This window comes from Fistularia commersonii, chromosome 1, assembly GCF_037954325.1.
Source record: "Fistularia commersonii isolate RoL2024-O1a breed Wild chromosome 1, RoL_Fcom_v1.0, whole genome shotgun sequence".
NCBI lineage: Eukaryota > Metazoa > Chordata > Actinopteri > Syngnathiformes > Fistulariidae > Fistularia > Fistularia commersonii.
Window position 1 is genome coordinate 5,417,050 of NC_141284.1, and position 17,508 is coordinate 5,434,557.

The window sequence follows — 17,508 nt, forward strand, 5'->3', positions numbered from 1 at the left end:
CGCTGTGTGATTTTTCTAATTTAAAAAATGTGTCATGGCTCAAAAAAGGTTGGGAAACGCTGCTCTAGTCAATATTTGCGTACTAAGAGGATATAGAAGTTGTAGTGATATGAACACATTCCTACCTTCCATGATGTCACGCAATGATAATAGAAACTGAGAGCTAAATTAGCAAAATCAGCTTCTTGCACAAGCCAGACTCCTGCATGTGCACTATTATCTTTGTTTTTCTTTCGTTTTCAGCACCGGGACCATGGCCCTACACTAGAGTGACACCTCTTTAACGTGAGGAGATCATGTTTTAATTTCCACACCAGATTTGTTCCTTGCCGCCTTACATGATGGGGAACTCTAAGGGAGGCCGTTTTGCTTCACGCTGTCTGTCGCCTTGTTTTATCGCAGCTTCTGCATGGCAGTGAAGTGGTGTGCAAGTGGGTTTTATAGCTCAGATGGATTTCATTCAGTAATGTATATATAATGGCTTTTGCCTCATGAGAATAGCCAGGGGATTAGGAGAAACCCATTTGAGAGGACCTGCACGGTCGTGTCCATTTATGCACAGTAGTCATCAGAATGCTGGCCGGTCACGTGATGTTCTTTGTGCACACACATGCACATTGTGTGTTGGATTACCGTGTTTTATTTTGTCGCCTTAGCTGCCGCTCCCTATCCGTGTGCATCTGAGAAGTCACCCATCTCGTCCCTAAAAAATTCCTTTTCACGCCGTACCCATCTATCAGGTCCTGGTTGGTTTTGTGTAATCCTTCCAACAGACAGACAAACAAACAAACTCCATGGAGGAAAACATAACCTCCTGGACAGGGGTAAAAAAAGGGAAAAAAAATGTGTGTGTGTGGGACGGGGGGGGGGGGGGGGTGAATTAAATCGACAGCCTGCGTGTCCTGACCACGGCACACATGGTCTCATCGTGATTGCGGAGGACAAAGCGACCTGAATTACTTGCATTTTGGGGCAAAAAAAAAGAAAGATTAAAAGTCCCTCTGAGGACGAAACTGATAAATAAGACCGGTGGGGGGGAGCGAGCAAAGGCCTCAGACAAGGCCACGTAAGACACATGAAGTGGAGAATTGAAATATTGCCTTGATTTCCTGTGTTTCAACGGTTAAATATTAAGATAGCTCCTGCAGGTTATAATGTTAGCTTAGCAAAACCCTGTGGAAACAGCCCCCATTTTTCCTCTCATAAAATAATCCTCGTCCTTATTGCATACATGTAATTTGTACAATTTAAGATAATTTTTTTTTTGTTTTGTTAAACAGCACAAAAGCAAATACAAATTATGCCAAATTTGTTTACAGTGCACTTATCTATGTCTGAAATTAGCATTAAATTAGTTCACATTATCAACACATCCATACTGGTTTTATTCAAAAATGTCAGAATGAAAGCAAATGAGATGTAAATATAGTTACAATTCATTAGATCGTCATCACAAAAGCAACCCGAGATATTAACATAATCGATGTGGCGGAATAATCTGAGCAAAACAAACGATGAATGAACCATGCGAGCTGGATGAGACAATGTTGTTTTTGTTTCACGCCACTTGCAGGCTGCAGCTATGGGACCCATGAATGAAGTGTGCATGCGTGTGTGTTTGGAGGGGCTGCATATCTGTGAGCCAAGTATATGTGCCCTTGTACTCGGATCACATGTTCACCAGACTCCATGGTCACTAATCCCTCTCTTTTGCCAATATTTCCACTCTATCTGGTTTCATCAGACCAGGGATTACACGGGATTAGAAAACCTCCTAGGAGATGGCATGCATTCATTCATTCATTCATTCAATCATTCACTGAAAATCTGGATGCTGCACCTCTAGTTTGACCGAAAAACACACAAATCAGGCCAAAAGTAGGAACATTGACACCATGAGTGGTGGCTGGGCTGCGTGACGCGGTTGTTGCGTTTGAAACTGATTACATAATGCCATAGCGATGACGGCGCAGGGACCTTGATGCCAGCGGTTGGTAGTTCAACCACATCCGACCGCCCTTCACCCCAAGCTTCCTGCACAAGCACGTTAAGGAAGATTAACAACAATATGGCTTCCTGAGCTGCCTGTCTGACAGACCCGGGGAGCAAGAGAAGGTGCAGTTTGAGCAATGAATTGAGGGTTTTCATTAAAAAAGTAAAATAGTAAAATATTTGATATCCCTGACCTTCATGATGGAAACTTTCGTGAATAGAGAAATACATTGGATTCAAGTTTTCTTCCTTTGCTTCTTTCGGTGTCTTTTAGTTTGCGTCATCATTTATATTTGTATATATTTTGTCCTTTATTCAGAAAATGGTTACGTTTTTGTCATGTTGAATGTCTTATGATGTTATTATAAATTGGTGTAAATATTTTTCTGAATTTTAGGTAATTTCTTATTAAATAGTTTCAGTTTTGTTCACATTTAAAGTTTATGAATCATTACCACACACATGAAATGCTGAATTGAGCAAAACCATTTTGACAAAGCAGCCTCTTGGTCGAATGGGTTAGCGAGTCAATGCGCAAAATAACAGTTTATGTGTTCAGTTAAACTAATAGATTTGCTACTGTATACTTCATAAAGTGAATGATTTAGTTTTCTTGTTTACATTCACATTGTGATCAATATCAAGATTTTAAAAATAATATAGATGATACTTTTTAGCAAATTCCCACGTGATTTTTTTCTCTATAATTACTAGGCCTTGCTGTAGGTTTTCCCGATTCTCATTTGTCCACAATAACAATAAGAATTTTCCAGTAAATCCACTGGTGCATTTAATCCTACAGGCAGACAGTTTGCAAAAATGATGCCAGATTTCAAACTCATTAACTGCGGTTTCTGTTCCGTTCTCATCCCTCCCGATAGGTGGCGCTGTGGGCAAAAGCGGACCTGCGACACGACGGCAGAGGGGACGAAGAAGAAAAGGCCATTTCTATGGAGACGGGGGACTCCAGAGTGGAAAGCAAGACGGGAACCATTTGGAAACTTAAAAGTTCGGTATTTTTGCTTAGAGATATTTCTGAATTTAAACAACAAACAAATGCCGACATTTTAAAATAATTTCAACCGGGTAACGTAGAGCGGCTGTGGTCGTTAGCTTGCTGATATGCTAGCGAAACAGTTAGCTAACTCAAAAATAGCGCTTGTCTCTGTCGGAATCAACATGTAGTTTTGTCACGATTTGGTATCGCGACGCGACTTAAGCCCATCTGGCCGGGCAGCATTCGGTGTTCGAGATGTGGAAAAGAGGCGGACGAAGCAGCGCTGTGGACTGGGCTCAGGCGGTGCTGTCCGCCCGGAGGACCAGCGGAGGAGACCGCGATTCCACTCGAGCATCCGCTGGCAAACCGGTGAGTTTCTTCCGAGTCATCCGCTCTATGACACTAATTTCAGTCGGAGAAATATTTAAAATTCCTTAAAGTTCACTCACGGACACAGTGGGCCTGTTTCCACCCTCCTGTCTCCCCAGGGTGTCGAAAGTGGTTTCGCGAAACCCCAAGCCTTCCTCTCAGATCTGAGCGACCTGTCCATCAGCTCTGGGTCGGAACCGAGTGCCGCCCCCCCGGGACCTGCTAATGCGAACAACAGCCAAGGAAAAGAGGGGGGGCTCCCAAAGGTAAACACCAAAACATTGAGCCTCGCAGCAGTACTAAAACACAGGAGCTGTTTGTGATCCACAGCCTTCTGGGTTTCCTAAGAGTTTTCCAGAGGGAGGCAGGAGCAGATTCTTGAAGAAGGTGGCGCCTCCCGCCCAAGACAGCCGCCGATCACCTGTCAGCCGGAGCCAAACACAAGAGCCGCTGCTTAAACCCAGGTACATGATTTAGCATGTGGTGCCAATCTCTAGTGGAAAAGGTGAATATATCTCATTGATCAGCTTCTTTCACTATGATATGACAGATATGTGTCATCATCCAAGCTTGGCTCCCAGACAGCTGCATTGCAAAGGCTGGCTCAGATTGAGAGCCGCATCCGCAGCCGCAGAGAAGCTCAGCAACAGGTCAAGGAGGGTGTGATGCCCAGCCACGATTTGACTTCAGATGTGGCAGCGTCAACGTCCCAGGAAGCCTCCGCGCCTCTGTCATCGCCGGGGAAACGATTTCTAAAGAACAAGGCAGCTGCTGCCTATGATGACATGCATACTGTCGCTGCCTCTGGATCTCCACAAAGTAAGGATATTGGCGATGGGGTCAGAGCCAGAACAGCCGGTGCAGCAGTGTCGCTGGTGGGCTCGAGGGCAGAGTCAGCGAGAAGGGCGTGCAGCGTGAGTCTGGAAAGTGATGAAGAGGACATGAAGAAACTGCTGGGAGACTCTTTGTCACCCGACAGCAGCCTTGTCAGACGGTCGTCCAGTGGAGCAGCAGGAAAGGTGTGTTCCTGCTCCTTTTCTTTCTTCCCCTTCAAATGTTTATCATATGTATAAACACTATCGACAAATTGAATTACAACATGTCAGCAATATGTTAATATAATTTGATATCTTTTCTTTTCTTATAAATAGTGATTCATTTAACGATTTTCTCTACGGCCATTGGAAAATTGGAGTGACTTTACAGAAGAAAGTGAAAGAGAATACCATAATTGACCTCTATTTGTGGGACTGAAAGACAGTTTTTAATATCACAAATGAGAATTTTACACTTGAAGGTTATATTAGGTATTGGAAGGTGTGCTTTCATTGCTCCCCTCCCCCACAGACCACGACCCAGACCGCGCCTCCACCCACTGTCGCTCATCCCCCACTAGCCTCACCGCCACCTCGCTCCTCTTCACACCGCCGCTCCCCGTTCCGGTTCACAGGCCGCCCTCAGGCCCACTTCAGCCCGTCTGCGCTCTCCCCTTCCCCGTCACTTTCCCCACCTCCCGGCGGGGCCACCGACCCCCAACTGTCTCCGTCCTCCATCTCAGACCACGAAGATGTGCTCTCCCTGGATGAGCTGTTCCCCATCGAGCCCGGCTCCATCGTCACCCACGGCGACGTATACGCAGACTCTTCTGATGGTTAGAGCTGGTTGTCGGGAAAAACGAAATCAGAAATCACTTTTGTTTTAAATATCAGAACAAATTCTTTGTTCCTCAAGACAAATTTAGACTTTGCTCTGCCAAGTTCTAATTTTATTTAAATGCTATAAAAGTAAAAGTGTGAAAAGTCCAGACCTTCAATTATTACACTTTTGTTTTATGATTTCTGCTGAATGTGTTCAATTTGAAAATAGAAATGACCAGAAACTTGTTCATATCAATGTTTATATCAGTCACACGCTCATATCTTTTTTTTTTTCATCCTGCAGCTGATTTCAAGCTGAACGTGCTGACGTTAGACGACCTCGTCCCCGCCGCTGCCGGACCCCCCCAAGCGCCATCTGGAGACGAGGTGGGCGTAGTTTTAAACACCGGGAATGAATGGGAAAGGAGTTTCATTTGTGAAAGTTCTTTGTGACTTCCAGCTCATTTCCTATCAATCTAGCTCCAATAACAGTCTGGTTTACAGCCAGAGATTATTTACTTTATTCGATTATTTCAAGGCCAGAGAGATAAATAAACCTGAGTGTGATTGATATTACTAAAAATCTCTGCATCACCTATTAATAGTACCTTTTGCTCGCTCTAAGCGATCTCAGGCAAAACTGTTCTCAGTTCTACTACCTCAGTGGTGGAACAAACTCCCAGAAGCAACAAAACTAGCATCATTTCTCTCAACCTTCAAGAAACAGGTAAAAACGTTTCTCTTTCAGGACTTTTTACTGCGCTGATGTCCCAGATCAGGTTGGCAGCAAGTTAGGCTATGCAGTGTGTGTGTGTGTGTGTGTGTGTGTGTACGTTTGTGTGTCTCTGTCCAAAAAGAAAAAAAAAACCCTAGCTAACCCAAGCTTACTGTTCTGTATATTTCCTGTGCATCGTGTATTTGCAAGTGTATTTGCAGTCCTTATGTCCTCTATTGTAAGTCGCTTTGGATAAAAGCGTCTGCCAAATGTAATGTAATGTAATGTAATGCATCACGTACAACCATCTCGGTGTGATTGAAGGGGCTGAGAGTGTTAAGTTGGAGAGTTTGAATGCCTCAGGATGCCGACAAGAGAGCTGAACCCAACACCAGACCAACACCATGTCTTTCAACGCCACAGTGAACACTTTTCCCCTCACTGGTGGTTTTCTGTCTGAACCAGGATGGTGATCGCAACACCCCCAACTCCGTGTCCATAGACGGACCCCAGCAGATGGAGGAGGAGGTGGGAGAGTACCTCAGTGACTTTGAGAGCGAGAGTAGGCTGGTGGCGGAGGACAGCGCCAGCCAGGTGTCAGAGCGCCTGGCACAGGGGGAGGAGGCAGCGACGGAGGTCCACAGTGAGGAGTCACTGGCGGGAGACAGCCATTCCGGTGCGCTTTCTGACAGCGGCTCTCACGCCACATGGATCTCCGACCGCAGTCAGATGTCTCGGTCAATCAGTGGGAGCAGGTCCTCCAGAGCGTCCAGGTCTGCCCGGAAGGACGCTTCTTCCAAAAGCAGGTCGAAGGAGGCAGCGGTGCAGACGCAACCTGATCTACAGACACACACACAGCCAGGCGGTGAGATCACATCACACACACCTTAGCTATACGTATCCTTAACTGTTAAATGAGCTACCCCCTTTTCGGTTCCTTAGAAAATCCCTGTAATGTTGATTTATTTGTCCTGAACTCGCTCAGATTTTCCCTGTGTTCGAACAGGTCCTCATTCATTTTTCCCTCCCCAGCGGGTTTTCAGGCAACAGTCATGAAAGGAACCAGTTGTAGCTTGCGTTAGAGGGAATCCCATTGTTTTGCCTCGAACATGCTTGTGACTTTTTTGTGCTGGCTTCGGGGGTCTTTTCCCGGCTCTGTGTTTGAGCACTGTAACCATGGCAACGGAATCACTCGTGAACTGCGCCGTTGTTCCTGGAGGTTTTGCTCGATAGACAAGCTGAAGTGTCAAGAAGCTTGACATTATTTCAAAAGCCAGACACTTACATGAGAAGTGTGTGTCCCCGCCCGCAGGTTTGTCCGCTTGGGGTCCCGTTCCGGGCCAAATCTACATGAGCGACCGTCCGCTCGCTGCCCACACCTGGACTTCGGGGGCCGTGGGAGGTGAGAACTGACGGAGAAATGCTCTGGTTTCAAATCCTGCACAGACTAAGAGTATGAAACATCTGTCACATTAGCGGCATGCTGGATTTTTGGGAGAATGAAACTGGATTAGGCTTGGATTAACACATCCCCCCCCCCCCCTCACCGTATATATATATATATATATATATATATATATATATATAGTGACATTTTCCCACACTTGTTGCCACTTGCAGAGCTATTTTTTTCCATTTTCCTCCTTTTTTCCTGCCAACTACTGGCGACCAGTCCAGGGTGTACCCCACCTCTTGCCCAAAGGCTGCATGGATAGGCTCCAGCATATCTCGCGCCCCAGAGTAGGATAAGCAGTATACGACGAATGGATGGATTATGATCCCATTTTTATCCTAATAAGGATTTAATCCAGATAAGGCTTCATGATAGACAGGTAGTTCTGCCCAGAAAGTGTTAGAACAGGCAGCAGGTGGTCTAAAGATGCTAATCTGGCACCTGTGGCTCAGCCTTCAGCTCCTGCTGTCCACCGGTGGATGTTGTCACAGAAATGCTGAAACAACACCTGGCTGTGACCAGGGGCTTCATCGAGAGCAGCCGCCACCTGCATTCCAGCCTGGTGCAGCACCTGGAGCCGCCAGGCCACAGATACGTCACCCTGCACGACACCATGGAGGTGACACACACACACACGCACACACACACACACACGCACACACACACACACACACAGTGACTGTTTCAGGTACAGGGAGAGTCTAATGCAGATTGTGTATCATTTCTAAGCCCTTCACACAGTGTGTGTGTGCGTGCGTGTGTGCATGCATGTATGAGTGCATGTGTGTATACACATTACAATGACATGGTGTTTCTGCAGGAGCCAACTTGACGCAACTGGTGTCAAAGGCTGTTGTGCATGAAAATGAAAAACGATCAAATACAGCCATAAATCATCATTAAACTAGATGAAATTAGATTACATTAAGTTCAACTTTATTGTCCTTACTCTGTATGATTACAGGGCAAAGAAATGCATTTTAGCATCCAACCAGAAGTGCAAAAAAGCAGCAGGTGCAGATAAAATAAATAAATTAACAGTCTGACATGGTGTCAGTGATATACTGGTGATTTACAGATTGATTAATATGTACATATTATACAGATGGATATATGCATTAGATGTGATAAAAATATGGGCAGAAACTATGGTCATAAATTACCTGAGCAAATGTACAGATAATAGTAATTTATCCTCTATTAATTCAGTCTCTGCAATCAACCCATCATGGATGAACCATGAGCAGTAGGATACTGTCGACCAGCCCCTGGGGAGCAGTTAGGGGTTCATTGTTATGCGTTCAACAACACTTCGACACACTAGGAAGAGCCAGAAATCTAACCAGGAACGTTCAGTTCCAAAGACAATTACTCTACCTCCTGTACCACGCCGTCCCTATAAATGATGATAAATCATGATCTAAAAAATATACAGTTGAAATGGAAATTAAACAGTGCATAATTGAATAAATACACACAGTAGCTACCTAGAGTTCCTAACTAGTGTGGTATTGTGCAGCAGTCTAGTGGTGCAGTTGTAGGGAATGAGTGAGTTGGCGTGTGGTGGTCATCTAGGGTTTGTAAGGATACAGGGAAAGCAGTTCATGGGCAGGGTGGGAGGATGCTGCTAGCTGCATGCAGGCAGCGTTCCTTCTGGATGTCTTCAATGGCTGGAAGTGGAGTTCCTGTGATGTGTTGGTCTTCACCAACCGCTGCAGTGCGGGAGCTTCCGTCCCAAACTGAAACAATTGGTTAGAATTCCCTCAGTTGCGCAACGGTAAAAAAACTCACCAGTACAGCCGAAGACAGGTGGTTCTTCTTCCGTGTCCTCAAGAGGAACAGGCGCCGTTGAGCTTTCTTGGAGGCGTTGGTGTTTCAGGACAGGTCCTCTGAGATGTGGATCCCCAGGAACTTGAAGCTGGAGACTTGCTTGACAATCATCCCGTTGATGTAGATGGGCTCATTTGTGTCTTCTTTTCTCCCTTCTGTAGTCCACGATGAGCTCCTTGGTTTTGCTGGTGTTGAGGAGCAGGTTATTTTTGGTGCACAACATGGCCAGGTGCTGTACCTCTTTTCTGTAGGCTGTCTCGTTGTCGCTGTTGCTGATGAGACCTATCACCGTGGTATCATCCGCAAACCTGATAATGGAGTCGGATCCATGAACAGGTCTGCAGTCGTTAGTGAAGAGCGAGTACAGGAATGGGCTCAGCACACGGCCTTGTGGCCCGCCGTTGTTGGGTATGATGGTGGTGGAGCAGGTGTGGCCTTTTCTAGCATACTGTGGTCTGTTGGTCAGACAGTTCATAATCCAGTTGCAGAGGGAGGTGTCGATGCCCAGGTCACCAAGTTTAGTGATTATCTTGGACCGGGTGACCGTGTTGAAAGCTGAGCTGAAGTCAGCGAACAGCAATCGAGCATAGGTGTTGTGGGTGTCCATGTGCGTGAGCACAGAGTGCAGGGCTGTAGAGACTGCATCATCTATGCTCCTGTTGGTGTGTTAGTCAAACTGGTGTGGATCCAGTGTGGGTGGGAGGGAGTCCTTCAGGTGTGCCAGGACCAGCTGCTTGAAGCACTTCATGATGATGGGTGTGAATGCTACCGGGCAGTAGCCATTGGGACACGTTGGGTTGGACTGCTTCGGCGCTGGCACCATGGCTGTGGCATTAAATTGCCTGGTCAAGGGGCAGGTTGACGATGTCCGTAAAAGTCCCAGCTAGCTGCCCAGCACATGCTCTGCACGCATGTCCAGGGATGTTGTGAGGGTCAGCAAAGAAATGACAGGAAATTGTGTGGAGAAATCACCTGGAGGTTGGTATAGAATCAGAAAATAAACAAGAAATGACCTGAAAATCACTTAACAATTGCTTTAAACCAGCACCAAAAAGACCTAAAAATGAAGGGGGGGGGGCTTTAAATTTAGAGTTTTGGTTTAAGTTGTCAAAAAAACCCACTCCAAACATCCCAGGGGGGGTTCACATCTCTGAATCACGAGAAAACATCAAACTTGAGACATTAAATCCTTTTCCTGCCTAAAACTGCCCCCCCTGTTGTCTAGTTTGACAGCACTCAAACACAACACTCCATTGCTGTACTTTTCACAGCAAATACGTAAACTCAGGGGTCCCGGAGTGACAGTGGATACACTGCAGGAGGCGAGAAACTGAGAAGCCCCCGCCCTCCAGGAGGATTCCCACCGCTCCACAACCTGGGCCAATGTGTCTTTGTGTCAACCACCAGATCCTCGGGCTGGCAGTAGGACCCTTTAGACTACCAAGAACTCGCTTGAGGGATTATACATCCCATCCGGCCTGGGAACACTTCTGAGCCCCCAAGCACCTGGAGGTGGGGACTCCTGAATCATCTGGGAAAAAGTACAAATATTTGAATGTATGTTTACAACTTGAGTCACATTATGAAATAAAAGATGCCCTCCAAGCACCAATGTCAAACAATGTTGAGATTATGTGGAAGAGAAACATTAATCCTACATCATGGTTTTCTGGGATGAGCACCATCAACCCACAACCCTGGAGCTGTAAGTGTTTTTAAAAAAGCTGTCTAATACTGTCTTTTCATTAGTAGAAACCAAAATGTGTGTTTTAAATGTATAAGGTATATTTTAAAACTCTGAAATGTCTATTTTAATAATAAAAAAAAACTTAAGTTTTGTAATTGTGTTGTCAAATTTCTGCTTAGCTGTGCTGATTTTTACAAGTATCAGGAACAATCTTACTGCTTTCAGATTTAGTTATTCAGATTTGTTTATGTTCAGGTGATCTGTTGAGGTTTTTTTTCGTAATTTAATTCAGACATATGGCCTCTGGTATGCCTTGTCTGTGCCCAATTTCCTTTGTTTTCCTCCTGTCGCATTTATTCAAATGTGTGACTGTTTTGACTGATGCTGTCCGAATTATCAGTCCCAATCATACAGCACTGTGGGCAAAATTCTTTTAGCCTTACATGCAGCTTGAATAAATCTCAGTAACACACTTCATTTCATTAAATAACATCGAATTCCTGATACACACAGTATATCCATAGATACATATGATGAAAGCAGGCAGCAACCATTCAGCTTCAGTCATACAGACATAACTCCCACAGGAAGTAACAAAATGTTTATTTAAAAAATAACAGCATGTATTCAGTCAAACAGATTGATCCATGATCTTTGTCAATGCTAAGTGCAGGGTGTGACTTAAATCCTGACTAACTTTCAATGGCAGGATCTGGAAACAAACTAGTGACACGAGGATGACGCGGTGAAGCCTTGGGATGGGGGGGCCGGGGGGTCTTAAAAGGCACAGATCCGAGTAGCTGTGTGAGTTGTCAGTAGGGGTCGCTGAAGGGGTAGTGGGGATGTCCTGCATCCCTGGGAACACGCTTCCCCTCCACCTGCAACGTCCAAAGCAGAATCCTAAGCTATTGTTCTGTGACAGGTAGCGTTTGCACTCAAAATTTGAATTTCCCCAATGGCGATCAATTATCTTAAATCCGCCAGCATCCCCTTGTGGGTAAAGGCAGAAGTATGCACAGCAGCACTCTTCAGGGGCAGGTCCAGAGTGAAGGCCAACTGGGGATTTTGAATAATTTTCAGAAAGTGCGGTTTATTTCGGTTTCCGATGTGGACACTTTTCACCAGCTCAGTCCCTCTTTTATTACAATTAACAATTTTTCCAGGTCAGGAAGCACAACTGACCTGATAATTATTTTAAAAACAAGATGACCCACTATAATTTGAAGTGGGAAAAAATTCAGATGTTGTTCATATCAAATAATTCTTGCTTTTGAAGATTCATTAACAGTTTGCAAAGAAAACAGGTAAATATGATTTACAATAATATAAAAATGAGCAGGGAATAACCTCAGTATTGACAGTTCATTTGAATATGAGAAAGTACAATACAAAAAAAAGGGGAAATTATGAAAAAAAAATTCAATTAGATTTAAATTCTCCTTTTTAACATAACAGTGAAGATAAACTAGAAAAGATGGTTTCATGTTTCCACAAGAGTTAGAGCTAAAAAACAGTCTTGTTTCTTTTCTATCTTAAACAGAGATACCAAATGTTCTGAATCTGAAGACTGGAACGTGTTTTTAGAAGAGCAAAACCAATAATAGGTGAGAAAGAAACGACAATTAAAAAAAAAACATGTTCAATGATAATTATATGGAAAAGCCTGTTAAGAAATATCCGTATATTTGAGGCAAGATCCTGCTGAGGGCTGAAACCAACCCTTGGAGATGCAACACTGGTAATAAACAAGAAATGACCTTCAATATGAATCAAAAATAAAACTAATGTGGAAAAAAATTAACAAGACGTTTCCTAAGTGTGGCAGGTGATTCATAGAAGTTTAAAAAAACTGAGAAAGACCTGTGATGTGGACAGTGGAGGGGTGACTGATGGCGTGAAAGACTCGTGAGTTCTGGCTCGGTCAAGGTAATTCCCTTGTCTTACCTCGATCATTGGTAGAATGTAGCGCCACCCTCTGCTCAGGGCTGTGATTCCCTTCACCTCCTCGGCGTCGAGGGTGAAGTCAAACACCTGAGAACAGACATCGGCAAGAGCCGGTTGAGACGCGGGGGGGAGGGGGTTATGCAGGAGGGCGGCCGACTGCATCTACCTGAATGTTCTCTCTGATGCGGCTCTCGGTCACGCTCTTGGGGATGCTTACCACTCCTCGCTGCGTCTGCCACCTGCGGCAAAGACACACATTTACTCAACCCTGAGGTTGTTGGAGTTTGGAGCAGAAAAACAGCAGGATGCAAAAAAAAAAAATCACCTCAGAATAATCTGAGCAGGGGATTTTTTATATTTCTCTGCAAGAGATGCGATGACGGGCTCGCTAAGGAGGACCGGTTCGTCCGGGTGTTTCCAGGCCCGGTCTGGAGACCCCAGGGGGCTGTAGGCCGTCATCACCAGGCCCCGGTCCCTGCAATGGGCCAGCAGCTCCACCTGCGCCAGGTAGGGGTGGCTCTCCACCTGAACAAGAGTAACACACAAACAGGACACAGACGATATTAAATATCCTTCCTCTTGTTGTCAGGCTCAGTTTTGGCCCAAAAGTCTAAGTTGGATCTGCATCGCCTCCCGTTACCTGGAGTACGGTGGGTTTGATGCTGGCGACGGAGAGGACGTCGTCGACCTGTCGACTGTTGAAGTTGGAGAGGCCGATGGCCCGAACCAGCCCCTTTCCCACCAGCTTCTCCATGGCGGCCCACGTCAGCTTGTAGTCGATGTTGTCGTACAGCAAAGTGCCGTCCTCCCTCTTGGGGAAGGGGACGTCGCCGCGTCTACGTGAGGCAAGGAAGGGCAGAGTTATCACGCTGGAAAAAAAAAAAGACGCCTTCCCCGGGACAATTAGGATACTCGATGGGTTGGAAATGTGTGATGATGACAATTATTTTGACCCATTTTTTGGCAGTTTACTTTTTGTTAAAAACATGTCTTCCTAACAATCAGGGGGTAATAGCCTAATTCCATTAGTTTGTTTCACATGATAGAAGATGGCTCTTTCAGATGTGCTTCAGCTGGCTTGTCATCGGGTGGACCTCGGCGGAGGGGGTGAGCTCACTGGAAGGCATAGGGCCAGTGGATGAGGTAGAGGTCCAGATATTCCAGCTTCAGGTCCTTCAGGGTCTTTAAGAGGGCCGGCTCCACATCCTCGGGGTGATGTCGGGTGTTCCACAGCTTGGATGTGATGAACACGTCCTCCCGCCTCAAGGCCTGCCGGAGAAATCGGAAGCAGGTGAAGCAGTGAGTGAACAGGGGTCAGTGCAAGAACGCCACACAACACGCTCATGTGGATCCAGGGGCCTCACATTGCCAGGGCCGAGTGTCTCCTGAAGGGCTTCTCCGATCTCCACCTCATTGCCATAGATGGAGGCACAGTCAATATGGCGGTAACCAGCCTCCAGGGCCCAGATAACTGCCTGTTTCACCTGCCACAAAAAGAAGAAACTGACAGCTCATGAAAACAGAAAAATACATGAATAAATAATTCCAATATCTCAGGCCCACTGATCACACATACCCCCTTCATGTCAATTATAGATAATTGCAGAAATAATGCTATTAAGTGCATTTTTACTACATTGAAATAACAGATTATGTGAAAAAATTAGCCATGACATGGACTTCAAATTTCACTCTCTGAGTGTAGAAGACTCTCAGATGAGAGGTGAAACGTCTTCAAGTGAAGAAATGTCCAGTTGCCACGACAAGAGGATTTCGATAAGTATTCACTCTGTCATTCACATATTACGGTCCTAAATGAACCTGCTGGCTGTTTCTGGACTGGGGGAGGAAGATAGATAACCTGGAGAGAACCAAGGCAACCATGGGGAGAACATCTGGCAACAGCTTGCTGCTTTTTTATAAAAAATGCTGTTTTTAAAATGAGGCAATTGCAAAACTAAAAAATATGATTTTCTTCATAACAAAATACATCCCCCTTCCCCCAGCCACATAAACAGACACCCTTGGGAAAAGACATCAGCTGACATTTAAACCGATAAACAGTGGAACGCTCATTGAGTTGACTCAAAATTTAGCAGAATTATGCCACCTAGTGGACATGATACAAGCATACGTTGTGCAGCAGTGACCTACTAACTTAGTCACTGTAAAGCTAGTTTACTACTAACGCCACGTTTGGACAATCTGGGTTGTAGGGGGAGGTTTTCCCTCTTGCAACGACTTGTCCGATAAATGGCACATTGATGGCAAATTCCTTAAAAACCTTTAGTTATAAGGATGTTATTACTGTTAGAATATGTAACAGTCATACATAATTGCATTACTGATAAAACGCATCACAACAATGGTTTATTTTTTTTAATTTCCCTGTACATGTCAGGCTGCTATGAGACAAACACAGTCATCTAAGCTTATAACCTGTATTGTTTTCAAACATCTGCCTGTTAACACTTGTAATAATCACCAATTTGTTTGTCAATTTGAATATGATATGGGGATATGTCCCCTCGCGACTTTTAAGACAGTGCATTTCTTTGTGCAGCTGTTAAATTCACCACCTACTCTAATATGTATTGATTTGACAGTCATTTTAGAGTACAAGGAGGGACAGAGGGGAAGCATCTACCTTTCCTGGGTCACTTTTCCAGGTTCCCAGGCCAAGCAGGGGCATCTTTCGCCCTGTGTTGAGAACGGCAAAGTCATTCATCCCTCTCTGTAGTACCTTCAGGGGGGAAAAAAAAAAGTCAAGGAGAGACCATCAGCAAGGGAAAAAAAAGACAGTCCTGCTGTTATACCGCAACACTGATACTGAAATAAAAGGGGTATTTCATATTTTAGCTAACAAACAACTGGAGGCTAAATGAGCTCTGTGGACATAGTACGTGAACTTAAATACACCTTCCAATCTTGGACTAAATAGGGACAGTTAGTTAGTTATACTACAAATAGTTTATAATAAGCTAAATCAATGGCAGTTATAACAAACCAAACCTTCTCTAAAAACCAGCAGATAAAATGTGAATATTTTTGAGTTCATTTAGATTTCTGTCGGTAAGTTAAGTATGAAATGCAGCACAATAACACAATCAACATATCAGTAAAAATGTTTGGTAAATAAAAGCCACACCTGCGATTAAGAAGACAATAACCGTGTTGCATTCAGAATTTCATAAATATGACATATATCAAAAGTCATCATCGAAACCACAGGGTTAGTAGATAACCCTCTTCAAATTGTAAGGATAGATAAATACATTTAAAATAAAAAATACAACTACAGGGGGGGTTCAACGACAAATCAAACTTACATTATTATTATTATTATTATTATTATTATTTATATTATTATTATTATTTGTAGGCCAAGGTTGGGCATTTCCGGGTCACGTGACAATATTTTCCAGACGTTTCCGCCGCACATCTCGCTCTTGGGGTGTCACGCGCCACACCTCGAGCCACGCACATAAAACCATCCTGCCCACAACGCCGGACTATCGCTATGAAATGGTCCCGTGTGTTTGTACCTTTAAATATGACAATTAGAAATAAAGACACTACGTTGTGATATTTTAAGGCAACTGTCTCACGTTTCATTCATTCACTTCAGTGGTGAAGGACACTTTTGTTTTGTTTTTTTGGCTTCCCGTCAAATATCAACTGACCGGTCGATTCAGAGGTAGCTAGCTAACTAGCCAACCAGCTAGCTTTAGCCTCCACCGGACGAAGCTGCAACCCTGTGCTTACTGTACCGGTGGTGTCCGATGCCAAACCTGCCGTTTTGCCGACTTACTCTCCGCCAGCCGGCGTCAAAACAAGCACGAAGGGGCGGCAGCGTGATCATTCGACACAGGGAACAGTGCATGTCGCCTCTGCTCTCGTCAAATCACTGCGGCGGGCACCCCGCCCACTCGTCCCGAACTTGCCAGCTTACGTTTTTTTTTTTGTTTTGTTTAAGAACCGGCCGCCCCACGGCGGGCCCCGTCCAGGTAACTACAGCCCCCCTCAGTTGAAACACAACAACAGGACGGCGTTGTTTCCAGCTATATGTTCAAAAACACCACCTCGGTACGTGAAAAATCTCCTTTCCGGGGATGCGGACCCCCTATTTCCGGTTTAAAACTACCCGGCTTTCTCCTTTTTTATCCGAAACGCGTACGCAGCTTTTGTATAGAACATAATCGGATAATAAAAATATGCACTTAACGTCACATTTTTTCCAGGAAAATGATAATTAACATTGAATTTGTTACCTGGTCGGTTGTGGACAGTGGGTGTTGGGTTGAATTGAACGCTCTGCTTTGTAACTACGGCTGTCAGATAGTCTTCGATGTAAAACGGTACGCGCCGATGAACCGTTGCCACAGAGGAAACACCAGAGCGCTCCTGGTGGCGGGCGTGGGAAGCTCTCAAACACAGTTATTTTTACAAAATATCCCTGCAGGAAAAACTGTTCTGACGAATGCCAACGTAAACCCTAATCGCAAGACGCATGAATCGGTAATTCAAGTCATTTTTTTTCTCGTTACACATGACATGTATGCTAAAACGGAGTTGGGATTTTTGAATATTTTTGATCCAAAATGGCCCTGTCGTGGAGGGCAACGTAGTTTGGGCGACAATATTCCAAGAGGACAACAGTCAGTAGTCAATAATAGATGATTTGAGGAGTAAATTTAATAAGAAATCGATTACCACGCTGCGGACTATGTATCTTACTCTACCCATACCCCCCAAGGCAAAAGAGACGCACTTCAAATAATGAATGACATCTATCCATCTAAAGAATTATTGAGGTTACGCTTTACTATTGAAGATAATATTTGTTCCTTTTGTGAAGACAACATTGAAACCACGGACCATATA

The 17,508-nt window shown here is 44.7% G+C and overlaps 2 protein-coding genes across 6 annotated transcripts; one reads left to right on the plus strand and one right to left on the minus strand.

Annotated features, from left to right (window-relative positions):
* Window positions 1–2,925: 2,925 nt before the first annotated feature.
* Window positions 2,926–10,612, plus strand: c1h19orf44 (chromosome 1 C19orf44 homolog). 2 transcript variants are annotated; one of them, XM_086145576.1, is made up of 10 exons: window positions 2,926–3,358; window positions 3,478–3,624; window positions 3,707–3,822; window positions 3,909–4,377; window positions 4,706–5,009; window positions 5,300–5,382; window positions 6,176–6,575; window positions 7,023–7,112; window positions 7,616–7,782; window positions 10,265–10,612. In XM_086145576.1, the coding sequence occupies exons 1-10, from the start codon at window positions 3,245–3,247 to the stop codon at window positions 10,325–10,327; spliced, it is 1,953 nt and encodes a 650-aa protein (XP_086001702.1). In that variant the 5' UTR covers window positions 2,926–3,244; the 3' UTR covers window positions 10,328–10,612. The 2 variants fall into 2 exon arrangements, with proteins under 2 accessions (XP_086001702.1, XP_086001692.1); XM_086145566.1 differs by having other exon boundaries at window positions 10,401–10,612.
* Window positions 10,613–11,266: 654 nt separating this feature from the next.
* Window positions 11,267–17,021, minus strand: akr1a1b (aldo-keto reductase family 1, member A1b (aldehyde reductase)). 4 transcript variants are annotated; one of them, XM_086145595.1, is made up of 9 exons: window positions 16,436–16,695; window positions 15,272–15,367; window positions 13,989–14,108; window positions 13,742–13,893; window positions 13,265–13,460; window positions 12,950–13,149; window positions 12,791–12,863; window positions 12,625–12,711; window positions 11,267–11,558 (listed from the first exon to the last, which is right to left on the minus strand). In XM_086145595.1, exons 1-9 carry the CDS (start codon window positions 16,505–16,507, stop codon window positions 11,493–11,495), a joined length of 1,062 nt encoding a protein of 353 aa, XP_086001721.1. In that variant the 5' UTR covers window positions 16,508–16,695; the 3' UTR covers window positions 11,267–11,492. The 4 variants fall into 4 exon arrangements, with proteins under 4 accessions (XP_086001721.1, XP_086001730.1, XP_086001713.1 ...); XM_086145604.1 differs by lacking the exons at window positions 11,267–11,558; window positions 16,436–16,695 and adding exons at window positions 11,565–11,736; window positions 16,896–17,021; XM_086145587.1 differs by lacking the exon at window positions 11,267–11,558 and adding an exon at window positions 11,565–11,736 and having other exon boundaries at window positions 16,436–16,698.
* Between the last annotated feature and the right edge of the window lie 487 nt (window positions 17,022–17,508).

What these genes read in the sequence shown, in the direction of transcription:
- c1h19orf44 (XM_086145566.1), top strand. Translation starts at nt 3,245, where the DNA reads ATGTGGAAAAGAGGCGGACGAAGCAGCGCTGTGGACTGGGCTCAGGCG. An exon ending in AAGCGCCATCTGGAGACGAG is followed by an intron (nt 5,383 to 6,175) that starts GTGGGCGTAGTT and finishes TGTCTGAACCAG; the next exon opens with GATGGTGATCGCAACACCCC. An exon ending in CCCTGCACGACACCATGGAG is followed by an intron (nt 7,783 to 10,400) that starts GTGACACACACA and finishes GTCAACCACCAG; the next exon opens with ATCCTCGGGCTGGCAGTAGG.
- akr1a1b (XM_086145587.1), bottom strand. Translation starts at nt 16,507, where the DNA reads ATGCACTGTTCCCTGTGTCGAATGATCACGCTGCCGCCCCTTCGTGCT. An exon ending in TCAAACCCACCGTACTCCAG is followed by an intron (nt 13,150 to 13,264) that starts GTAACGGGAGGC and finishes ACTCTTGTTCAG; the next exon opens with GTGGAGAGCCACCCCTACCT. An exon ending in GCATCAGAGAGAACATTCAG is followed by an intron (nt 12,712 to 12,790) that starts GTAGATGCAGTC and finishes GTCTGTTCTCAG; the next exon opens with GTGTTTGACTTCACCCTCGA.